This window comes from Aedes albopictus, chromosome 2, assembly GCF_035046485.1.
Source record: "Aedes albopictus strain Foshan chromosome 2, AalbF5, whole genome shotgun sequence".
Taxonomy (NCBI): Eukaryota; Metazoa; Arthropoda; class Insecta; order Diptera; family Culicidae; genus Aedes; species Aedes albopictus.
The window spans coordinates 4,324,976-4,345,767 of NC_085137.1; the positions used below are offsets into that span (position 1 = coordinate 4,324,976).

Genomic DNA, 20,792 nt, shown 5'->3' on the forward strand with positions numbered 1-20,792 from the left:
GTTCTTCAGATTTGTGCTCTTGAAAATTCTAGGTGTGGCTTCGTCATATATTCACCTTAAAGTTGCAATGCAAAGTGCTTCAAAATATTCTTTGGAAAATTTGGAAATTTCGGAAAGTTTTTGCAGTACTTTTTTGAAAACTTCTACTATTTTTTTTTTTTTGAAATAAGCGCTCTTAAAGCGTGATAAGCCGTACAAGAGGGTCGTATTTCTTTCAGAAGTTCTTACGGATAATCTTAGATAATTTCAAAAATATCTACAACAACTCCTCCTGAAAGTTCTCAACAAGTTTCAATGTAGATGCTTTAAAACCTCATTCGAAAAATTTTAAACAATAACTTCGGGTTTTTTCCAAAAATTTCTTCGGCTATTTCTAAATAAAAAGATCCCATCGAGAAGTGCTTCTGAGGGTTCCTGTAAATTCGAAACCTTCTTTTGTTTCTGAGATACCTGCAGGATTTTCATCTTGAAATGTTTTTAATATATCCCAAGGAATATATTCTGTGGAATTCCTACACAAGTTTTTTCGTAAATTTTCCAGAAGGAAAATTTCTCTGGCATTTTTTTTAAACCTTTTAAGCGTTCCTCTAGAAATTCTATCGGGGATCCATCTAGGAGATTGTGAGGAATACATTCTCTGGAAGTTAATTCGGAAACATCTGGAATTCGGGAATTCCTTTCTGCAGGGATTCCTAAAGACAACTCGAGAGATAATTCTGATGAAACTGCAAGACTCATTTCTACAAAAAAAAAAGTCCTTGTAGGAATTCTTGCAGGACTCACTGATGAAATTTCTCAAAAAAAAATTGAAAACCCTTGGGAAGAATTCCCGAAGCAATCCCTGTAGGATTTGTAAAGGAAATTTTGAATAACTTCTGAAAAACTTCATGAAAGAACTTTTAGAGAAATCTCTTGCAGAATTCACTGTTCAAATTCACAAAATACCAAAAATGTTCATGAAATCACTGGAGATAAACATATCTTTTTTTTTAATTTGTTTGTATTTGTGAATTCCGAAAGATGTTCAAAGGAAGTTCTAAAAGAAATCGGAGAAGGCTTTTCGAAAGGAATTTCTAGAGGATTTTGTGAAGCAATATCGAAAAAATCCTGGAAATATGATATTAGAAAATTCCTAGATCGATGTATGGGATAATCTTCAGAAGTTTTGGAAAATTCTTAAGGAATATAAGAACTTCATAAGGGAATCATTGGAGTATTCTTGAGTATTTCTCAGAAAAATCTCCTAAATCATTCAAGGAAGATTTTCTGTAAAAAGTCCCTTTTTAAAGATTTTCTAAAGGAATTGCTGAAGGAATTTCAGAAAAAGTACCTGGAGGTTTTTTGGATGAATTTTTTAAGATATTCATGAGCTTCGCACATACTGGGAGTTAAAAAGAATACCTGAAGAGCTGGTTACTCAGTGAGTAACTTGGAGAAATCTCGATGACTCTACTGATAACAGCGTTTTAAGCTGGAAAATTTCATATGAAAGGTTTAACAACTCTTATACAACATGAATGTTTGTTGGGTTGTTTTTTCGTCAGTTTCTAGAGGAATGATATTTCATTAGGGATTTAGTCTAGGAGTTTTTCGGGAGTACCTTCGGAAAATCCACCAGAAATACCGTAGACAATTTCTACGGGAGTTCTTATGAGAACTTCTACAGTTCTTACAAAAGCTCCTACAGCAATTAATTCGAGAGTTCCTCCAGCAGCAGTTAAGCAAATTCCTCAATAAGTTCGAAAATTCTTGCTCGTTAAAAAATTCATCCATGAGCTGCTGAAGTAGCTGCTTCTAAAATTCGGTATAACTCTTGCCATTTATTCGCTTTTTTCGATTTTCCAAAAGGCCGAAAAACACCTCAAGTGTTTATTCGGTTGTTTGTAAAAAAAAAGATCCAACGCGAATTGCTCCAGAAGTTTCTTCGGGGATTTATCCAGGAGTTAACTCAAACATTCCATCCGAATTATTGTTTTGGGACTCCTTAAGTATGATTTTGTTTTCTAAGAATTTCTTACCATTTTTTTTTTTGAATTTGTCTCGAAATTTCTCTAGCAGATCTTTCAGAAAATTCTTGAATTTTCAAGAGAAAGATGTAGCTTAAACAACAGAAGCTTAAAGAAAGATGTAAGCTTAAACAACAGAAATCAGGATTTTTTTTTAGAAATTCTATCAGAGCTATTGGAATTCACCAGTTAGTTGAGATTCTTAGCAAAACCAATCGATCAATTTGAAAAGTTTCTGAAAAAAAATCTGAAAAACCTCTTGAGAAGTTCTCGATTTTAGCATCACTAACGGATCTATTTGAAAAGTTTCTAAAAAAGGGAAAAATTAGAAATTCTTAAAAAAAATCTGGCTTTTGGAAAAGTATGAGTAACGTCTTAAAACAATCAAGGAATAAATTCAGGAATATTCTGAGAATATAATGGAACTGCAATGTCTTTTTTTTTGTTTTTTTTTATAAATTTTTAATTTGGAATTCATTTTACAACTTATTTTGATAAGCTATTGAGAGTAGGTATTTAAATGCTTTTCAAATCAATAATTACTTAATAAAAACAAGGAAAAAGGATAAAGGTAGTTCGACTTTTATGATCTATACGATCTATAACTTTTCGTTTCCCCTCCCAGTTCTCGGGAGTAGCTCATTTTGGCACTGCATTCTTGGGGAGTTGAATAGAAAATTTAAAAATTTTCGCAAAGTTTCGACTAGTATAAGAGTCTCCTTAAGAAGATATTTATGTTTATTAATGAGTGAGACGCGCTGCTTTTAGCAAAGTATGGATTGTAGAAACAGAAACGGCCAAGGAACTTCAACTCAGTGCCAGTTGTCCTTGTCCTTGTCCAGTTCTTTCAAGAAACCTGGCACGAGCTACATTTGTTTTTACTGCAAAACTTCTGCACGCTCGTGGGGCTAATTCAAGAGCCAATCACTTCATAACAGCGTGCATATTTCTTACCGTGTTGCCATTCGTTCTCAGCTCTGAACGGCATTTCTTATCTGAATTTCACAAGAATCAAGATAGCCCAGAAATGACCTACTGTCAGCGCTACCATTTCTTGGAAAGTGCATTCCACCCTGCTCCCCCCCATACCAACCAGTCAGTGTAGGCAAAAATCGCCGAATGCAGTTCACGGTGTGTTGAAACAGGATTATTATCGCACTTTCATGAACCTAAAATATTTTTTCGTTATAAGTTGGCCTTAGCTGTATATATTAAGATTCTGGAGATTAAAAAATCTTTCATCGGGGAAAATTAAAATAAATTCGATTTTAGTATTTCACCACTTTTCCCATATGATATGATATTTCGCAAATCTGATGAACCTGAACTCCGCTAGTAAAATTCCCTTTCTAATAATAAATTTGAAACCATTTGGAGAGAAACGAATTCAAAAGTCTTTACAACGAGTTTAAATTTGTTTGGCGTTCGTTTCATGTGTCCAGCCCACTACAGTCTGCCGAAAGTCATAAATCGTAAAAGCATAAAAGTCTACATTCCTTCCATTTGTCGGACACATAGATATTTGTAATGGAGGTAAACAAATACTTCCCATTAGTGCGACTACATTTGTGCTACATTTGCGGAAGCACCTGTGACTCATAACATTTGCAGCACATATCCTTCATGTGCTAATTTGCTTGAAATGTCGGGTATTAGTTGCACATACTTTGCATGTCGAACCACATCCACATGGATATTTGCCAAAAAGTATGAGTCGACTATACTAAACGTGCGTGACTTATTTGTAAAAGTTCTGCCTCTGATCTGTTGAGGACTTTTGTCCATACAAGTTTCATAGACTTATAAAATGATACATTTAGGTTTCAGTGGGCTGTTGAGTGTCAAATAACAAAAAGTTGAAACAAAATACATAAGATTGGCGTTGTCATATTATGTTAATGCATTCAAAAATGATTATTCGACATTTGGTTTAAAATAAGGTATACCGGGTCAAGTTGAAACGGGTGGGGTAAGATGAAACAGCGGGTTAACGTGATTTTATCTAGTCATGAAAAGCAATTTCAATGTCATAACATGTTTTTTAATCAAACAATCATTTGGTCAAGGATAATAACACAAATTGTATTGATTTTTTTCAAAACGTCACAAGTTTTTTTTATTAAGAATTAACCTTACCGAATGCAACACATGCTTAATATATGTCAATGACATTTTATAGTATAAGCCTCAAATATATTGGAAACATATCAATTTGCAAGTAATCTGATACATTTCAATAATAGTAGTCCGACCCGAATGATCATTTTTGATTAAGGAATCGTTAATAAATGAACAAACAAACAATAATAGTAGTCTCGTGCAGTGATTTTTTCTATGTTCGTCTGGGTTATCTGTAGTTTTATTTGATAGGACACCTTGATCTTGATAAAAACATCATGCATTTAAATGACTGCAAAATATAAAAATTCTTTTTACCATGTAAAATTCCTTCTTTTTTGCAAAGTGAGTTTCACAACAGATTTAGTATGGAGAGAAATGTCACTTGTCCTTGCAGAGCGTGATAAAAACGAAATAAAAAAGCAAAAGTGATTAAGACGGCTAGTAATAAAACTGAAAAACCACTGCACTGTACTTACAAAATGGAAACTATCCATTAGAGTTGATTTAAAAAGTCACCCGTGCACTCGATACCTTCCAACCATCTTCTATGTGTTATGATTATTTAGCAATCAAACTTTATTCAATGCTTCTGGAATTAAGAATAAAATAACTAATAAAAACTTAAAAAAATGTATTGAATGCTCAAATTGCACACCACTGTTTGTTGTTTATTATGACATTTCCAGAACATTGATGTCATCTTAATCTTGATCTACATTTTCAATTTTTATTTATCTGTTAATTTAGTTGAATTTGTTCTCAGCATAAACAACAATGAACATATCTAAAACTACATTAAAAGAAAATAGAGTTAAGTACTGTTCCTTTTAATTGCACTACGATTTTGCATTCTTTGACAGATACGTATTTCGACCTCAACTGTTAGGCCATCTTCAGTGTCTCGTACTTTATCCGATATTCTTTTTACGTACATGTACTCTGCTAACATGACCAGGTTCATCATCATCATATCTAAAACTGTTTCAATCAAACATTGAATGATTTCACCATAAAAAAATGAATTCATATTTATGCTTACCTTAAAGTACGTGTATCAAGGGCGTGTGTCGAAAGAGTAATTAAAAGCTATGCTCTAAGGGCTGATTTATTCACCTCGGATTAACCGGTAAACCAGGCTTATCCATATAGTTAAACCTGGTTTAACGCTTAATCCAGGGTGAAGAAATAGGCCCTATGTGTCCAACATGCGAACAAAAGTATTCATAGGATAAATTTTCACTTGTTAGAAAAACATCGAGCCTTGTAAAATTCAGAGCATAATATACATAAATAAAAGTTCTCATTATATTCGAAGAGCTATCAGTATTTTTGCTAAACTAGCTCAAAACAATTTATTTTCCAGTTAACATGAATGTTAAAAAATACGCGTGATTAAGTCACCATATTTGTTTAATTATTTCGCAATCCAAGCATCTTTCGTGTCCATGTGATCGTCGTTTAGGTGTATCGTTACATGGTTTGGCATGCAAAGTATATGCAACTAATACCCGTCATTTCAGACTAATTAGCACATGAAGAGTATGTGCTGCAAATGGTACGAGTCACAGGTGTATGATGCTTCCTTCCAATGTATGAGTCGCATTAGTGCGAAGTATTTGTTTACCTCCATTACAAATATCTATGCACCAGACAAATGGAAGGAATGTTGACTTTTATGATTTATGACTTTCGGCAGACTGTAGTGGGCTGGACACATGAAACGAACGCCAAACAAATTAAAACTCGTTGTAAAAATTTATGCATTCGTTTTTCTCCAAATGGTTTCAAATTTATTATTAGAAAGGGGACTTTTTCTAGCGGAGTTCGGGTTCATCAGATTTGCTAATACCATATCATATGAGAAAAGTGGTAAACTACTAAAATCGAATTTATTTTAATTTTCCCCGATGAAAGATTTTTTAACCTCCAGAATCTTAATATATACAGCTAAGGCTAACTTATAACGAAAAAATATTTTAGGTTCATGAAAGTGCGATAATAATCCTGTTTCAACACACCGTGCAGTTGCAGCTGCACTTGTCAGCGGCAAATGACACCAGTTGGAAAAACAAAGCGGCGAAAAGCAACGACATCGCTCGGCTCGCGCGCTGTCCTTCCTTATTTGTCAGGAAAATGCCACCCCAAACGACCGACGTGGATCAACAAAACAAAAGATCATGATGTCCCCCGCTAGTAAGATTCGCACAAGAAGCAACGGGGGGTTGCTTATTTTAGATCACTCACCCGCATCGGTGATCTTTGTTTTGTGTGTATTTACCACCAGCCGCCAATGCAATGTTCGATTCGATTTATTCCCTTTTTCTCATGTGCAAGGCAATAAACTAATCCAAGTCGGCTGGTTGCCGTTTTCTACGCCTACTGCGCGGGGACGCGGACTGCGGTGACGCTGATGGTGATCGTTATGGCGACGTGAATCTAAATCGTCCGGGAAACTTTCGCTTGCTTTGATGCAATATTAACACTAATCGGTTGTACGGTAAATCAAGCCGGTCGTAAGAGTCATTTCCTATATTCGCGATTCGAGATTCAAGGTTGACCATCTGGGCTGGTCGGTTGAAGGGCAGAAACAACTGAAGAATTTCATAGGAAATTTCAAATGAAAGCTTCCGAACTCCTTCGAAATCAAAATCTCAGCTCATGGTGGCGGTCATTCACTCAAATTCTACAATCAGGTACACAGGCGTCCTCGACAAGTTACATAACGCATTAGAGCCACACCCCTGATCAAACGTTACGGCCCATACAAAATTTAAGATTTTCTAAAGAAACGCTTGTTACGTAATCATTAGACGCCACCTTATCGATTATTCAGCCCCATTTGAATGATTCTTACTCACGCAACCCCAACTTCCTAGTTTCTTACCGGGGTGAAAGCCAAACAAGCTTTAATGGCCACCTAGTGGGTGGATTTTACCACCCGCATTCCATTCTTTCTCACTCCACTTGCACACAGTTCTATGTACTACAACTACCAAGAAGGTGTGATTGAAATATTTTTCTCTTTCCGTAATCATTTCTCCAGGCCAGACCATGGATGTTCGCCATGTTCGCCTCCCCACTGAGTTATGCATGTCTGATTACCTGGAGCCATAGGTAGTACTTAAATCCATCGTAGTAGTCCGAGTGCCATACTAGAGGGGTAAACAATAACCCATTGTTGACCTAGAGTCTGAATATTTTCCTCGTTTGGTTTCCAATTTGACTGTTCAACGATACCTTAAGGCGTTGGAATCATCATCATCACTCAAAAATGTAAAATATATTTATTTTTTTTTAAAGAAAATACACACTTTTTTATTGGATTGTTATTATTGAGTAGCAGTGATTTAAAGATCAATATTTTTGTCCTTCAAAGCTTTTAAATTTTCATATGGAAAGTTCTATTTAACTATTGGAAAACAACGGAAAATCTCAGTCATATCTAAACTTCGGAAAGTATCGCACCAGTATGAAATGGGTTACCAGGGAAAATACGACCTAGCTTAAACAACAGAAACGATTCTCAAAATTCCAAACATTCCTCGCATTCATTTGGCCGCCACGCGTGCCGCCCGCCACGGGTGTAATCAACTTTTACGACCACCAGTCGCACATATTTCCCACGCTACTTATGTACATATGTCTTTCTCTCATCAACCCCCTTCGTAATCATTCTTTGCTTTCTTTCCCGCAGATGATCCCAGCCTGCCGGATCTACCCAACAACCTCATAGTGACGGATGACATTTTGGACCTTATCAGTAAGTACACTCAATTCGGACCCTTTCCAAAAACAACAACAAAAATGCAGAAAAGTGCAGCAAACAAAGTGGCAGCAGGCGTGGATCACTGTGACACGTTTTACCGGTTGTTAGGCAACAACGGAACGGCCGCCGGCGCGCCGTTACACTTGAGCTGGGTACACCACGACCCAACTTGGTCTACCTACTTTGACAACAGCCATCTCTGTTGGTTGACAAATGGCTTTCGACTAGACGGATTGGTGTCTGACTTTTCGGCTTTTCGGTGACTTTCAGTTGCAGCGACAAGTTTTCTCTCTACCTATATAGGGTTCAGGTTCAAGGCGAATCGAAATACTCGTTCGGTACTCTAGCGCGACGAAGAAGGTGGCACTGACCGAGATTCGATGTTTTTGGCTCGTACGATTGGGCATAGTAGGCGCTTAGTTACGATGTGGATAAACTAACGGCTAGACGTTACGGTCAATTTTGAACGGCGCGGAATTTAGCATGTCTGTGAAAACAATAATTCTTGTTAATATAGATTAGAGAAGAGAAGGAGGAATGATGACTAATTTGTATTTGAATTTTACCACAAATTTGCAACCGATTTGTTTGTATAATTCAAATACAGTATGAAATAGTTCAGTTTTGAGGGTACTCCGAAATTCTTCGGTTTCTTAAACATCAGTAATATTGACCCAGTATGAAGAAGTGTAATGCACAGTAATGCTGTGCTTCTTATGATATTTTAAATTTGAAGAACTTAGTGTTATACCTAAGTAGGTGCTAAATTTTTGAATCTTCATGAAAAAGTTGTTGATTTCAGTACTTACGTCTGTTGGTAAATGAAAAAAATGAAAGTATCCTCAATTTGCCATTTTACTGAAACGTTTAACTTTCCAGAATTCTGCAAAATTCTGAATCTCAGTATACCCATTTCTGAATCTAAGAGATGATCTGTCGAAATTGTGTTAGTGTGTTAAGTGTTTTAGTCAAAAGTAGGCCATTCTGAAGTCGTTTTTTTTTTCTTTTTTTTATACCCTCCGCTGACCCCCATACCAAAATGCTCGCACAGAGAGCAATCTGGTGATGGACACTTACTAAATTAAAATTAGAAACAAAAAACGCGGGACTTAGTATTACAAAGGAGATAAGGTGAAATCCCAGTGGAACATAGTTCCTTTGAAGGGATTCACACTAAAAACAAATAACGAGAAAAACTAACAACTAACGTTCTTTTAAATGAGTGAGACTTTATGTGGCTGACAACTATTTAACTACTGGTATTTACAATAACAATAAAAATAAAAAAAAATAAAATAAAATAAAATAAAAATGAAAATGAAAATGCAGGTAAAAAATAGCAGAGCCAGAAAAACCTACATACAAATGAAAATGAAGAAGGTTGACATGATTAAAGGAGATATTCATTTACATTCCGTGTTATGTACTGCTTTAGTTTGCAAAGTTGTTACGGGAGATTCTTTGTCAATCATTTTGAGAAGTTCTCTAGCTTTTTTTGGAATCTGCTTTCAACAATTTGCTTCGCAATCTTTTGAAATTTATTCATAATTTTGGGAATTCACCCTTCTACTCATCCAGCATTCTCTGAAAACTCTTTTAATAATTCCTTGCATAATTATTTCGGCAAAGCCGCTGTGAATTTCTTGGCTAATTCATTTGTATATTTTTTCGGCAATTCTTCTGGGGCACCCTCTGCAGTTCATTCGTGCATGTGTTCTGAAAATGCTTTGGGTATTTCTTTAAGGACTGTATCGGAAATTAACTATAAACGTTCAAAATCGCCTGAAAAATAATCTGTTCGAAATAAACATAACTTTATTTTTGGAGATACTATATAAATCTCTTAAATAAAGAATGGCAGTTCTGATTTTCAAAAAATAATCTTTTAACTTGGACTTTTATCTCAAAGATTGCACATATGTTTTTAAAATTTTGGACACCTCCTGAAAATTTAAAATTGCGAAATCTGTGGGAAAATAGTCAATTTTTTCTCTCATTTTTGCGCAAATATATTCTTTTCCAGAATGCTCATGATAAAGGAAAATTATTTTTATCAAGAAAAATTCCCTCCGCAGTTTAGGACAATTCTTAAAAATGAAAAAAGGGCCATTTTTCGAGGAACTCTTTTTTTATGCGTCTTCAAATAAATAATACATAAAGTTGAAAATTTGCATTTTTTTCGATTGGGTATGTATTGAAATCTAATGATGGCGTAGTTTTAACAGAGAACGGATTTTTTTAACCTCTGAAGATATTTAAAACAGAGCGTCAAAGTTCGACCAAAAAGTAGGTGTTTTTTGAAATAGACCATATTTTTGATGTTGGATGTTTTTCTATCCAAAATAAGAATTTTAAAAGTCGGTATTGAGTAATATGTTATGTGTACATAACTGCTAGTAATAATCATTATTTCCCAGATTTTTCCCCGTACAAATTTTTTTCGCTACAAACTATTGAAACGCTACAAAAATTAAAAAAAATGCAGTTTTTACAGATTGTTATTTTGTGTGGTATACTCATAGAACCATATTTTCAATAATACTAAACATTTTCCAAATTTCTTCAAGCTGTTCTAAACTTAACTTCACAATAGATTTCATAGAAGAACCGAAATAAAAAGACCAACTGTGCTTCGAGATAGAGCATTTTGAATGTTTATAGTTAATTTCCGATACAGCCCTTATCAATGCCCTTCGGCAATTTATATGAGGAGCCTTTCGGTGATTTCTTTGAAAATTTTGCGAATTCCTTCTACAATTCTTATGAATTCTTTAGACAATTTCTCAGAAAATTCTTCAGCAATGCTTTCGAGAATCCCCGCAGTGGTCTCTTTTGGAATTTCTTTCTTTCAGCAATTCCATTGTAATTCCATTTTGTAATTTCAACATTACTCTCGATTACTTTGAAAGTTTCTCGGGAAAATATCTTATTTTGAGAAATTTCTTTAAAAAATTCTTTGGCAATTCTTTCAGAAATCCTTTGGCAATTTCTTTTGAGGAGACCTTCAGCAATTCCTTTAGGAATATTTCAGTCATTGTCCTTGAAAAGTCTATCGGTATTTTCTTCGGAAATTTGTCGAGCAATTCTTTTGGAAATCTTTTGAAAAATTTCCCCGGCCTATTTGTTCTGGCTTACTCTCACAATAATTATTTTGCGAATTCATGCGGAAATTTTCTTTTGAAATTTCTTCGACAATTTGATTTGAACCTTTTTTGACAATTCCTTTGGCAATTCTGATTGGGATGTCTTTGAAATTTTTTTCGGCAACTTTAATGCAAACTCCTTCGGAAATTCGGAAGGCATTTTTCATGGATTTTCTTTTTTTGCTACGAAAATTCTTTTAGAAATTGTTTGGGCAACTCCAATTTTTTTTTTGAAAACTCCATCAGCAATTCCAATAAGAAATTAATAAATTTTCGAAGAAATTTGAGAAATGTAGATAGGATTGGCCAAAGGAATTCACAAAGAATATACCGAAATAAGAGTGGACGGAATTCCTAACTTTCTTGCCTATGAAATTTCCAAATAAATGGTGTTCGTTAGCCTATGAAGTTTGTTAGGAAAATTTGAAATGAATGCCGAAATTGCCGTAAGAATTAACGAAGAAATTTATAAAATATTTGCAATATAAACTTCAGCAAAACTACTAATGCAACACAAACAAAATCCAGCGAAGTTGCCGAAGAAATAGCAAACAATCGATGGAGTACTAGATTGAAAGTAGTGAGATGAATGTTTGTACAACATCTCTGTTTCTGCAACGAAATGTAGCTAACAGAAATCATAATTTTCTTGCCTAATTTGTTGCTCTATAAGCAAAACATTGGGTAACTGTTTTGTTGAAGAGGCAAGAAATGGACAAAACATTGTACATAATTCCTTTTGTAATTTATTCATCAATGCCATGCGGTGTTCCGTCAGCAACTCTTTTGACGGATCTTTCGATAATTCCTTTGAAAACTTTACAAAGTTCTTTTTGAGAATCCTTTCTGTTATATCTCTAGACTGAAATGCTTTTGGGAATAATTCTAGTGGTCTCTTTCGAAATTTCTTAGGCAATTCCATCTGAACTTGCTTTGCAACTTTCTTTAGTAATTCAACAATTTTTCAAAAAAATTCTCAGAAAAAAACCTTTGAGGTTTTACCTTGGGAGTTTCTTTAAAAATAATTTTACAATTGCTACAGAACTTCTTCGGCAATTCATTAGTTTTTTTATTATTATTTTCTCTTTTTTTGTGAATTTCAACAATGACTTATTCTTAACACATTCTGAAATAGCTTTGGAAATTTATTCAGAAAATTCTTAATCAACTCCTTCACTAATTTTCATGAGGAGTTCTTCAACAGTTCCCTTAAGAGTAGCTCTGACGTTGTCATTGGGAAATAGTTCAATAATGCAACCGGAAATTCCTCACGAAATTCTTGGAATTATCTTCGACAACTCCATTGGAACCTTTTTCGAATATTCCTGCCAATTGCCAGGCAATTTGGATAGGAATATCTTTGAAAATTTCATTGAAGTTGCCAATGATTTTTTTATTTTTAGGCTGATACAAATTTATTTTTCACTTTTTGTCTCCCCCCCCCCCCCCCCTTCAAAAATTTTTGGCTGGATTTTGCATTTTGAGGGGGCAGACGAAAAATATTTATCAGAATTTCGGGTTTTGCTAAAAATTCTTTAAAAAATCCGATGAGTTTTTAATATTTTTCAGATTAAATGCTTTATTATTTTTATCCCCCCCCCCTCGACCAGCCGAAGGGTTGTGGGACAAAAAGTGAAATAAATATTTGTAACGGCCTTATTTAATTGAGAATTTGGATTTTCTCAAGCACTTTTTGTAAATTTCTTCATTTTTCCAGATTCCTTGTTCATAATCACGATTCCTTCGAAAATTCCATTAGCAATTCCAATTGAGAATTTCTGAATTTCCAAAACAATAGTCAGAGATACTTTCAGAGGAATCCACAAAGATCATATTATCTAACCAGCCGAACCAGGAATTTGGTGCGAGCAGAAATCGATTCTTCTTCAAATTCGATGTATGGATCTGATGATCTACACAGCGCACCACTTCTGAAGTTAGGCCCGACAAATAAATTTGAGAAAAAAACGGCTTTCGCTAACACCAAATTCCGGGTTTCAACTGGATTGATAATACCAAAATAACTTTGGCGGAATTGTTAATAAATTGCCGATGAAATTTAAAAAAAATGACCGAAAGGATATTTAATATATGAAGTTTTCAAAGAAAATATGTAACAAACAATTGTATGATTTTCCAATGAAAATGCCGTAGAAGTTAACGAAAGAATTTCTAGAAACATTACCCTAAGGAATCCCCAAAGGAATAATCGAAACAGTTTTCGGAAGAATAAATATAAATACAATACATTACTAAAGATTTACAGAAGATATCTTGATAAAATTGCCAAAGAAATACTCAAAGGCATTACAATTGGTATTGCCAAAAGAATGTACAATTAAAATCACCAAAACATCATCAAAAAAAAGTGTCATACCGGCGAAAAGCCTTACCGAAGGATTTCAGCAATATCAGCGGAAGAAATTCTTTAAAAATTGACGAACAAATTTCAAATGTTTCACTGTAGATAAAGGTTTTGTCAATATAAAACAAAAATATAATAAAAACAGCGAAGGAACAACTGGCGAACCTGTTTCCAGAGAAATGCTGAACTCAATATAAGGAAAACAAAATATTTACATTGAAATTATTAAATCAAGTATTATACACATTGCTATACAGTGACCGGCACTTAAAAAGATGCATTATAAAGGGTAGCATCCATTTATTACGAAACGCTAAAATTGCCAATAGGGCCCTAAAGTCCTGCTTAAGTTCTTGGTTTAAACCACAAACAATAGTCCACGAATACATATTTACTCATTTTTCGATGTGTTTATTGATTAAGTTTGAAAATATATATCTTTTTGATCTTGTGTCTCGCCCCTTGCCTTAAACTCATGATTTGAGTAAATTTTTGTTACTGTGTACGTTAGATGGGAACATTTTAAAATCCCCAGCGTGAACAATGTCGAATTCCATCACGTCAAGGTTGACCTCCAATGTCAAACTAGAACTGTTTATCGTTTTACTGAATTCGATTCTTTCGTTTGTCGAGTTCGGGAAAAGTACTGTTGCGATAAAAATATCATGCTTGATAGTACTGTTCAGTAAAAACGGGATTTTGTCATTATTTAGGGGCCGTATGATATGCTAAAAAAGATCAAGTCTTTTCAGAACCATTTTTATTTTTTATTTTTGTGAACTTTGTTACCAGCCACCCTATATAGAGATAAGTGACATTTCAACACACGAACACCAGTGCGAATTTTTCCTCACACAAAAATGCACGCTAATTCAAAGGCTATTCAAATTTCATATGCAAATATTACCCAATTGGATTGGGTAAAACGGGTAAGTAGTGATAGAACTAATGTTCGGGGTAAGAGTGCAAATGTTTTCCTCACAGTTTTACAACTACATCTACAAAAAAGGCATGCATATTGCGCATTTCCCACCCCACTGGACCCAATTCGCAGTAAGTATAAGTGCGAAATCGTGAATAAAACTGCGGTTTTGCATCGAATCGTGTCGGTGTCTTCTGCACACTTATTCTGCATATAGTAATGAATAAGTGCGCTGAAGACACCGACACGATTCGATGCAAAACCGCAGTTTTATTCACGATCCCGCACTTATGCTAACTGCGAATGGGGTTCAGTGGGGTGGGAAATACGCAAAACATTTGAGCGTGATTATGGGATTTTGACGTTTCTTGGCCTTGTTGTTTTTACAATTTCTGTAAGAGGAAAAGAGAAGAAGAGAATTTCATGCAGTGCCCTATAGACTAGCTTCCCCAGCAAACATTGCCCTGCCCACTGCGTTATTTTTGGTGTTCCAAGGCCTAGTTTCCTCGAACAATAAAAAAAACTCAGTTTTTTTTCTTCGTAACATGTTTTTACCACATAATGGGTAGTACACTGATCGCAAGAAATGTCCTGGCCTATCTCGATGCGTGGAAAATTCAGGCAAAGAATCGCTCAAGAAATGAAAAAGCGTCGCTTTATTCCGGATCTTCCGGATCCTAGTACGGTGCTGTAACGAAACGTCAAATCAAATGGGGCTTGCTGTGTTAAATTTCTTGACCATTCCGGTCAAGGAAAAATAATGCACTGAACGAAAATTACTTGAGCGATTCCGTTTGAAGTGCATACCTCGCATAAAGGTCCTTTCAAAGGATGGTAACAATCATCCGCTCAATTTTGTCGTAAAACAGTGAACCTGCAGAACCACATGTTCGTTCCATAGAAAAGTCCCACTTGACAATTGGCACAGTTGACATTAGTCATCTGAACGATTACTAGAACATGCAGCAGCTGTCGCATCATATATCCCGCCAACCACTGCCGTTTGTTTGGTGCCCTAAACGACTAGACAACATTAATTACTGCTCCGATGATGCGTTGAATAACGCCTGTCACTCGATACCCACTTTGCAGCATTTCCCCAACCATCAATTCTCCACTGTTTTGTGAATCATCTCACTCGATGATCATCGAAAGTTGAACCCCGCCGCAATTGAGTTGCGTTGATCGCACTGCCAATCTTTTGGCCGGTACTACCTAGCCTACAGAAAATAATCAGTGACTCAATGTCTGCTTCAAGGCCCCCGCTCGCGCGTTCGCTCTTCTAGCTAGGAGTAACCGTTTCGACTGATTTCTTGGAAATTCTTAATGACCGACCAAACGCCGTTTACTCTCGTGCCACCGCGCCGCAGACGCGACGCGCCCATCTCCCAGGTACCAGACTTCACGAACCAGTCTCAGAACTATCTTAAAACAATTACGTCATTAACGAAAAGGGGACTTAAGAAGAAAAAAGTCGAAAATTTGGCGACACTTTTCTCTCTCAAAACAAATCACTCGTCATCGGTTTGACGACGAAGACGACGACGAAGACGACGACGAAGACGACGACGACGAGATCGCAGCAGGCTTGCCGCGTGTGCGCCATCATTTTCAGGGTTTGCCTTTCTCGTGCCAACGTTCAACAAAGTTGTACCGAAAGGCTAGCATTTCACTTCAATAATCTATTTTCTAGAGAAAGGTCAAATAATTAAGTCCGATCGATGAAGCTCGACGAACTGAGCAAATGTTACAAAACCCTATTCCATTCCAAACATTTTAAGAAAAGTGCGAAGTTTACTGCTGTGTGGATTGGCAAGCTTTTTTCGCTTTTCATCTTCGCGGATAGGGAGTACCCCGCGCTCTACCTAGTAGGCGTCAACCCGGGTGAATGATCATGTTTTGAACACCACCCTGGCCTACTGTGACTGTGAATAGAGTGGTGGCGACCGTAAATCCTTTTTTCACAGTGTGAGTCGGTACACCTGATGAGACCTGAGCCGAGAGTGCGTCCCATCCACCATCAACGAGCGGCGGGTGACGCGGCGTGAAACACTCGCGGATTTATTTTCGTATCACACGATCATGCTGAAAATCACGTTTTTTCGTTTGTCGCCAGATTTTCTTCGTGTTTTTCCTGTTTTCCGGTTTCGCGAGCTATACCTTCTTCGTAAATTGACGAAAATTTTGCACGTCTCCGTTGAATGAGTTTTCCTTTTTTTCCGTTTCGTGAATTTTCTCTGTCACGAACAACGACGATGCGTTCAGCATTATTTATAAACATTTCCTGACGTTGTTGCGTCATGAAGCGCGTTCGTTTTCCCTTTCGGACACATCACTATAGTATACGAGATCGTCGTGTATTCGCTCGAATGAGTTTTGGCAAGCTAGTGATTTGTCGTCTCTCAGTGATTGGCAGAATTTGTTGATTTTTTTCTCAGAAGATGTCAGTTTGAGTTTCTGTTTTTTTTTTCTTTTTGTGTTTTTATTTCTTTTCCCTTTGTTTTTGTTTTAGTGAATGAACTCTACGCTTGGTTGTAAATCTGTCAATTTGGACATCCATGTACACCTCCGCTTTGATGTTTGTCTAACGGAGATGTCCATAAACGAGGTGAGCCAAGATTTGAGTGCCTCCTGCTGGGAGCATTATGTTTTTTTTTTTTATTTTTTTTATTTAAAAAAGCATTTGTTCATACAATATTTTGAAAATAAGCTTATGGACGGCTTATGTAGTCAGGAAAACAGACGGGTCTGTTCTTAAATGCTTATCTTAAATAATAGCTCGTTAGAATCCCAAGATGATCGCCACAACGACCGACTCTTGTACGTACTCATGATTTTAAGTGCACAAATCTGAAGAATACCTAAATTTCAAGCTTATGACAAGTGAGCATGAACAAAATAAAAATCACATCATCGTTAGAAGTGCGATGATACATATTGAGATTTGTGCATTTGAAGTTCTGGTTTCATGGTGAACTGGGATTCTAAGATGTTTGTAAACTAAAACAAGCATCATGAAAATCATATTTAATTCTTAACATGTATCACAGTGGAAACATTTTTTGTGAAAAAGTTTCACGACACGTCACGTCAGTTCATTGACAGTAAACCGATTAAATGGTCGTTAAATAGGAGGTTCATAGTGACTAGATCGCATAATCACAGTTGGCGATGATTGCTCTTATGCAGCTACTTTTGTTAGTAGGGAAACTATCCCCCTTACGCCCACCGCGTGTTCTTGACTATCTTACATCCAATGGAGCTGATTTTTGTGTGTAGCTATAATGATCTTCCAAAAATCAATAAAATTGTATACCTGTTTTTTTTTTTTTTTTTTTGAAGAAAAAAGTCCGAAGATTACTAATCTAATTTACAGAAAAAAAAAGTGGAAAAGGAAGATATTTCTTATTTGAAAAATTATCTAATTTGAAGCGTACGAAATTATATGGATCACGATCTGGGACTATGGCATCAGCTGATTAACTACCATGCGCCCCCTTTTCGAATCATTGCTGCTGAGATTCTGCTGAGGCTCCTAGCATTTTAGTTCAAAGCGTAAAATTGCAGGAAGCGTTTAAAATGCTTAGGCAGTACCCACAAAAGTTTAATTTGTAAATAAACTTTAGGTGATATTTTAGAAACAAAGATTTATTGTTTTTTAAATTCCCTAGTGATTGATCAAGTTACACTACATATATCTGACATTTCAAGCCACAAAGTCAGTTCAGGACAGTCTTGATAGAGATCACAGTCATTTGAACCTTTTCGTTGATATTCGGCCTCCTTTGTCTCCGACATTTGCCACACAAGCAATCAAACTACTGTACGAAACAAAAATGTCAAACGAATGCACTTCACCACGATGATAGCGGCTTCGGCAGACGGTTCGGCTTTTGTTATTTCTGTCTTCTTCTTTCATAATAAGAGCTATGTTGGCCATGTATGTGTCGCATTCAATGCAACATGTAAGAGTAAACTAATATTAACATTCATAATCGAAATCGGAATCGGTAGAAAAAGACAAATATCATCGTGTCAGATGACATTGATTTGACCCTTTCTTATGTTTATTGATCTTCGTTCCACCCACCAGGGTGCGATGACGTCACGTTTTCGATTCCCGCATCTTATACCAATGTTTAGGGAACACAAATGCATTGTCAATGGGGGAACCCAATTGATGTTGGCTGAAAACAATCCTATTGGGTGGGAATAGGGATGTCATATACAGTGCCGTTTCGTTCGTTGGAGGCTCGTTAGATGGGCTGTCTCGATGGTTGAATGATCACTGGTTGGTGCAAAACCCAACTAAAAAGCACTGTCAATGTCAAAACGAGTTTGACGTCTGACCGCCGTCGCATCGAAAGTCTTGTATACAGCACGCTTGGTCAAGTATGTGAGTGTTTTGTGACGTATTTTTCGTCACTCGCGTATGTCTAGAGTATTTTCATCAGTTGTCAGTTGCCCCAACGAACGAACACGGTCCGATAATCGGGGCGCAGTCGTGACCCAATCAGCGAATCCAGACTGTACGTGGTTCAACCGCTCATGTTGTGTGTAAGGGTACGGCCAGAGGGCACTGGATGAAATTCTCTCCTTCTCTTTTACTCTTACAGAAATGTTGTAAACAACAAGGCCAAGAAACGTCAAAAGCCCATATAAAATCAAAACAATGCAGTGCCCTAGAGTGGACGCGTCACGAGACGCGACGCGGATTTCCCATACGACTTGACAGCTCCTTACTATTGATTGTTATTACTTTGCGTGCAAATTTCCGCGTCGCGCCGCGTGACGCGTCCACTCTGGTCGGCACCTAAGAGGCACGGTGTACAACATTTAGAAGGTGATACCTTCCGGAAATCTGACAGATTTTTGATGACGTAATTCAAATCGTTCAAAGGCATTAACAAAATGATCTAGTACTCCATACCAATTTGATCGCATTAAAGGACGATAAGAACGACGTCATATGTTTACGTCCAAAATTGATGTTTACATAGGTTAGTAGCCTGCCTTGTGATATTGTATGCCGTGTGTAAGAGGTAACGGTAGCGCACGAGTGTAACAAAGCAAGCTGACACCCGACTTTGGCAACGAAATGAAGGTAGTGAAAAGTGTCGAATGTTTACAGGACTGGTTCATGAGAAAGTTTAAGTTAAAAATTCAATGAAAGTATATTATAAAAATTGGGAAATTTTTTTATTGAGACTAGGAAAATTGGAAAAACCCATGACAGATCCAATTGGAGATCAAAAAAGGTGAAGCCTCTTTCAAGTAACGTGTGAGATGCACAAGCGAAACTTTTATTGAAATAAATCCAATCCAGCGTTTTAAGACCCTTATCTTCATTGATACTTTTATGACTATTTTCAACATTTTTAAATCGAAATAACCGGAATTCCACGAGAAAAAAAAACTCAGGAAAAATAAAATAAGCAATATCCAGGATAAGCATTCGTTAGAGATTTTCAGCAACATTTTCTGGAAAGATCCTTGAAAACATATAAAACATGGAGAAAGCCAAAAGGAACTATTGGATGAATTCCAGACCGATTTCTCCAAGAGTAATGGAGAAACTCCTGGAGGATAACAGAGGGAACCCTTTCAATAACCTTCAAACTTCGGCAGGATTTCCTGAAGCAATTCCAGAAAATCACTGAGGGCTATAGTATGAATACCAAACGATCCATCAGAAATGCCTGTTGTTGTTGTTGTTGAGCAATTTCTGAATAATTTTTGGGAGCAATCGCAGAAGAAATTATTTAAGGAATCTCAGAAGGAAATCTTGAATTCCAGGACGAATACCATAATGAACTTATTAACACTTTCCAAAAGGATGTTACCAGTCTGGTTTTAACTCTGGTCAAATATTCGGGGCACTAGGCTGCCATAAGAGCAAAAAAAAACTCCCATTGTAATCAAAAAGGGTCAATAACTTTGTTTTAGAAATTCATGAAACTTAAAAAGTCGCACACCAGGATTTGAATCCTGAGTTCAACACACTTTCTCAATAACATTTTGATGACCAATTAGTCTTGTAGAGGTTTTGAGAACCGTCATAAAACCTTATACTTTTGATTTTGTTTAGGGAGGGTCCATAAATTACGTCACGCAAAAATTGCCAATTTTCAACCCCCCCTCCCCCCTATGTCACACTTTTTGTATGAGACCTCTCAAATTTTTGTATGAGTTGTCACACTTTACTGAACCCCCCCTCCCCCCTAAAAGCGTGACGTAATTTATGGACGTTCCCTTATATGATGGTTCTAAGAACTTCTTCTAGCCTTTTTGATCCGCTGTTTGAATCCAGGCATGGAATTATTTTACTTTTCTATGTTTTATCTGTCAAATCGGTTCTAGCGATTGCTAGACGCTAAGAAAAAATAAGTTTTATTTTGGGGTGTCTTGAAAGACGTAAATTTACTTGTTTCAACCTCTAAATTTGTGTTTTAGAAGATGCTCGTATATG

At 36.3% G+C, this 20,792-nt stretch overlaps 1 protein-coding gene across 4 annotated transcripts in view; it reads left to right on the forward strand.

Annotated features, from left to right (window-relative positions):
• LOC109411712 (embryonic polarity protein dorsal) overlaps positions 1-20,792 on the forward strand; it is a 112,167-nt gene that overhangs the window by 65,736 nt on the left and 25,639 nt on the right. For all 4 annotated transcript variants that reach the window (XM_062849030.1, XM_029864370.2, XM_019685284.3 and 1 more), the window contains one exon: positions 7,822-7,887. Coding sequence is in view for 3 of the 4 variants with exons in the window: in XM_029864370.2 (XP_029720230.2) it covers positions 7,822-7,887 (66 nt within the window). In the remaining variant the exon portion in view is untranslated. The remainder of the gene's footprint in view (positions 1-7,821; positions 7,888-20,792) is intronic.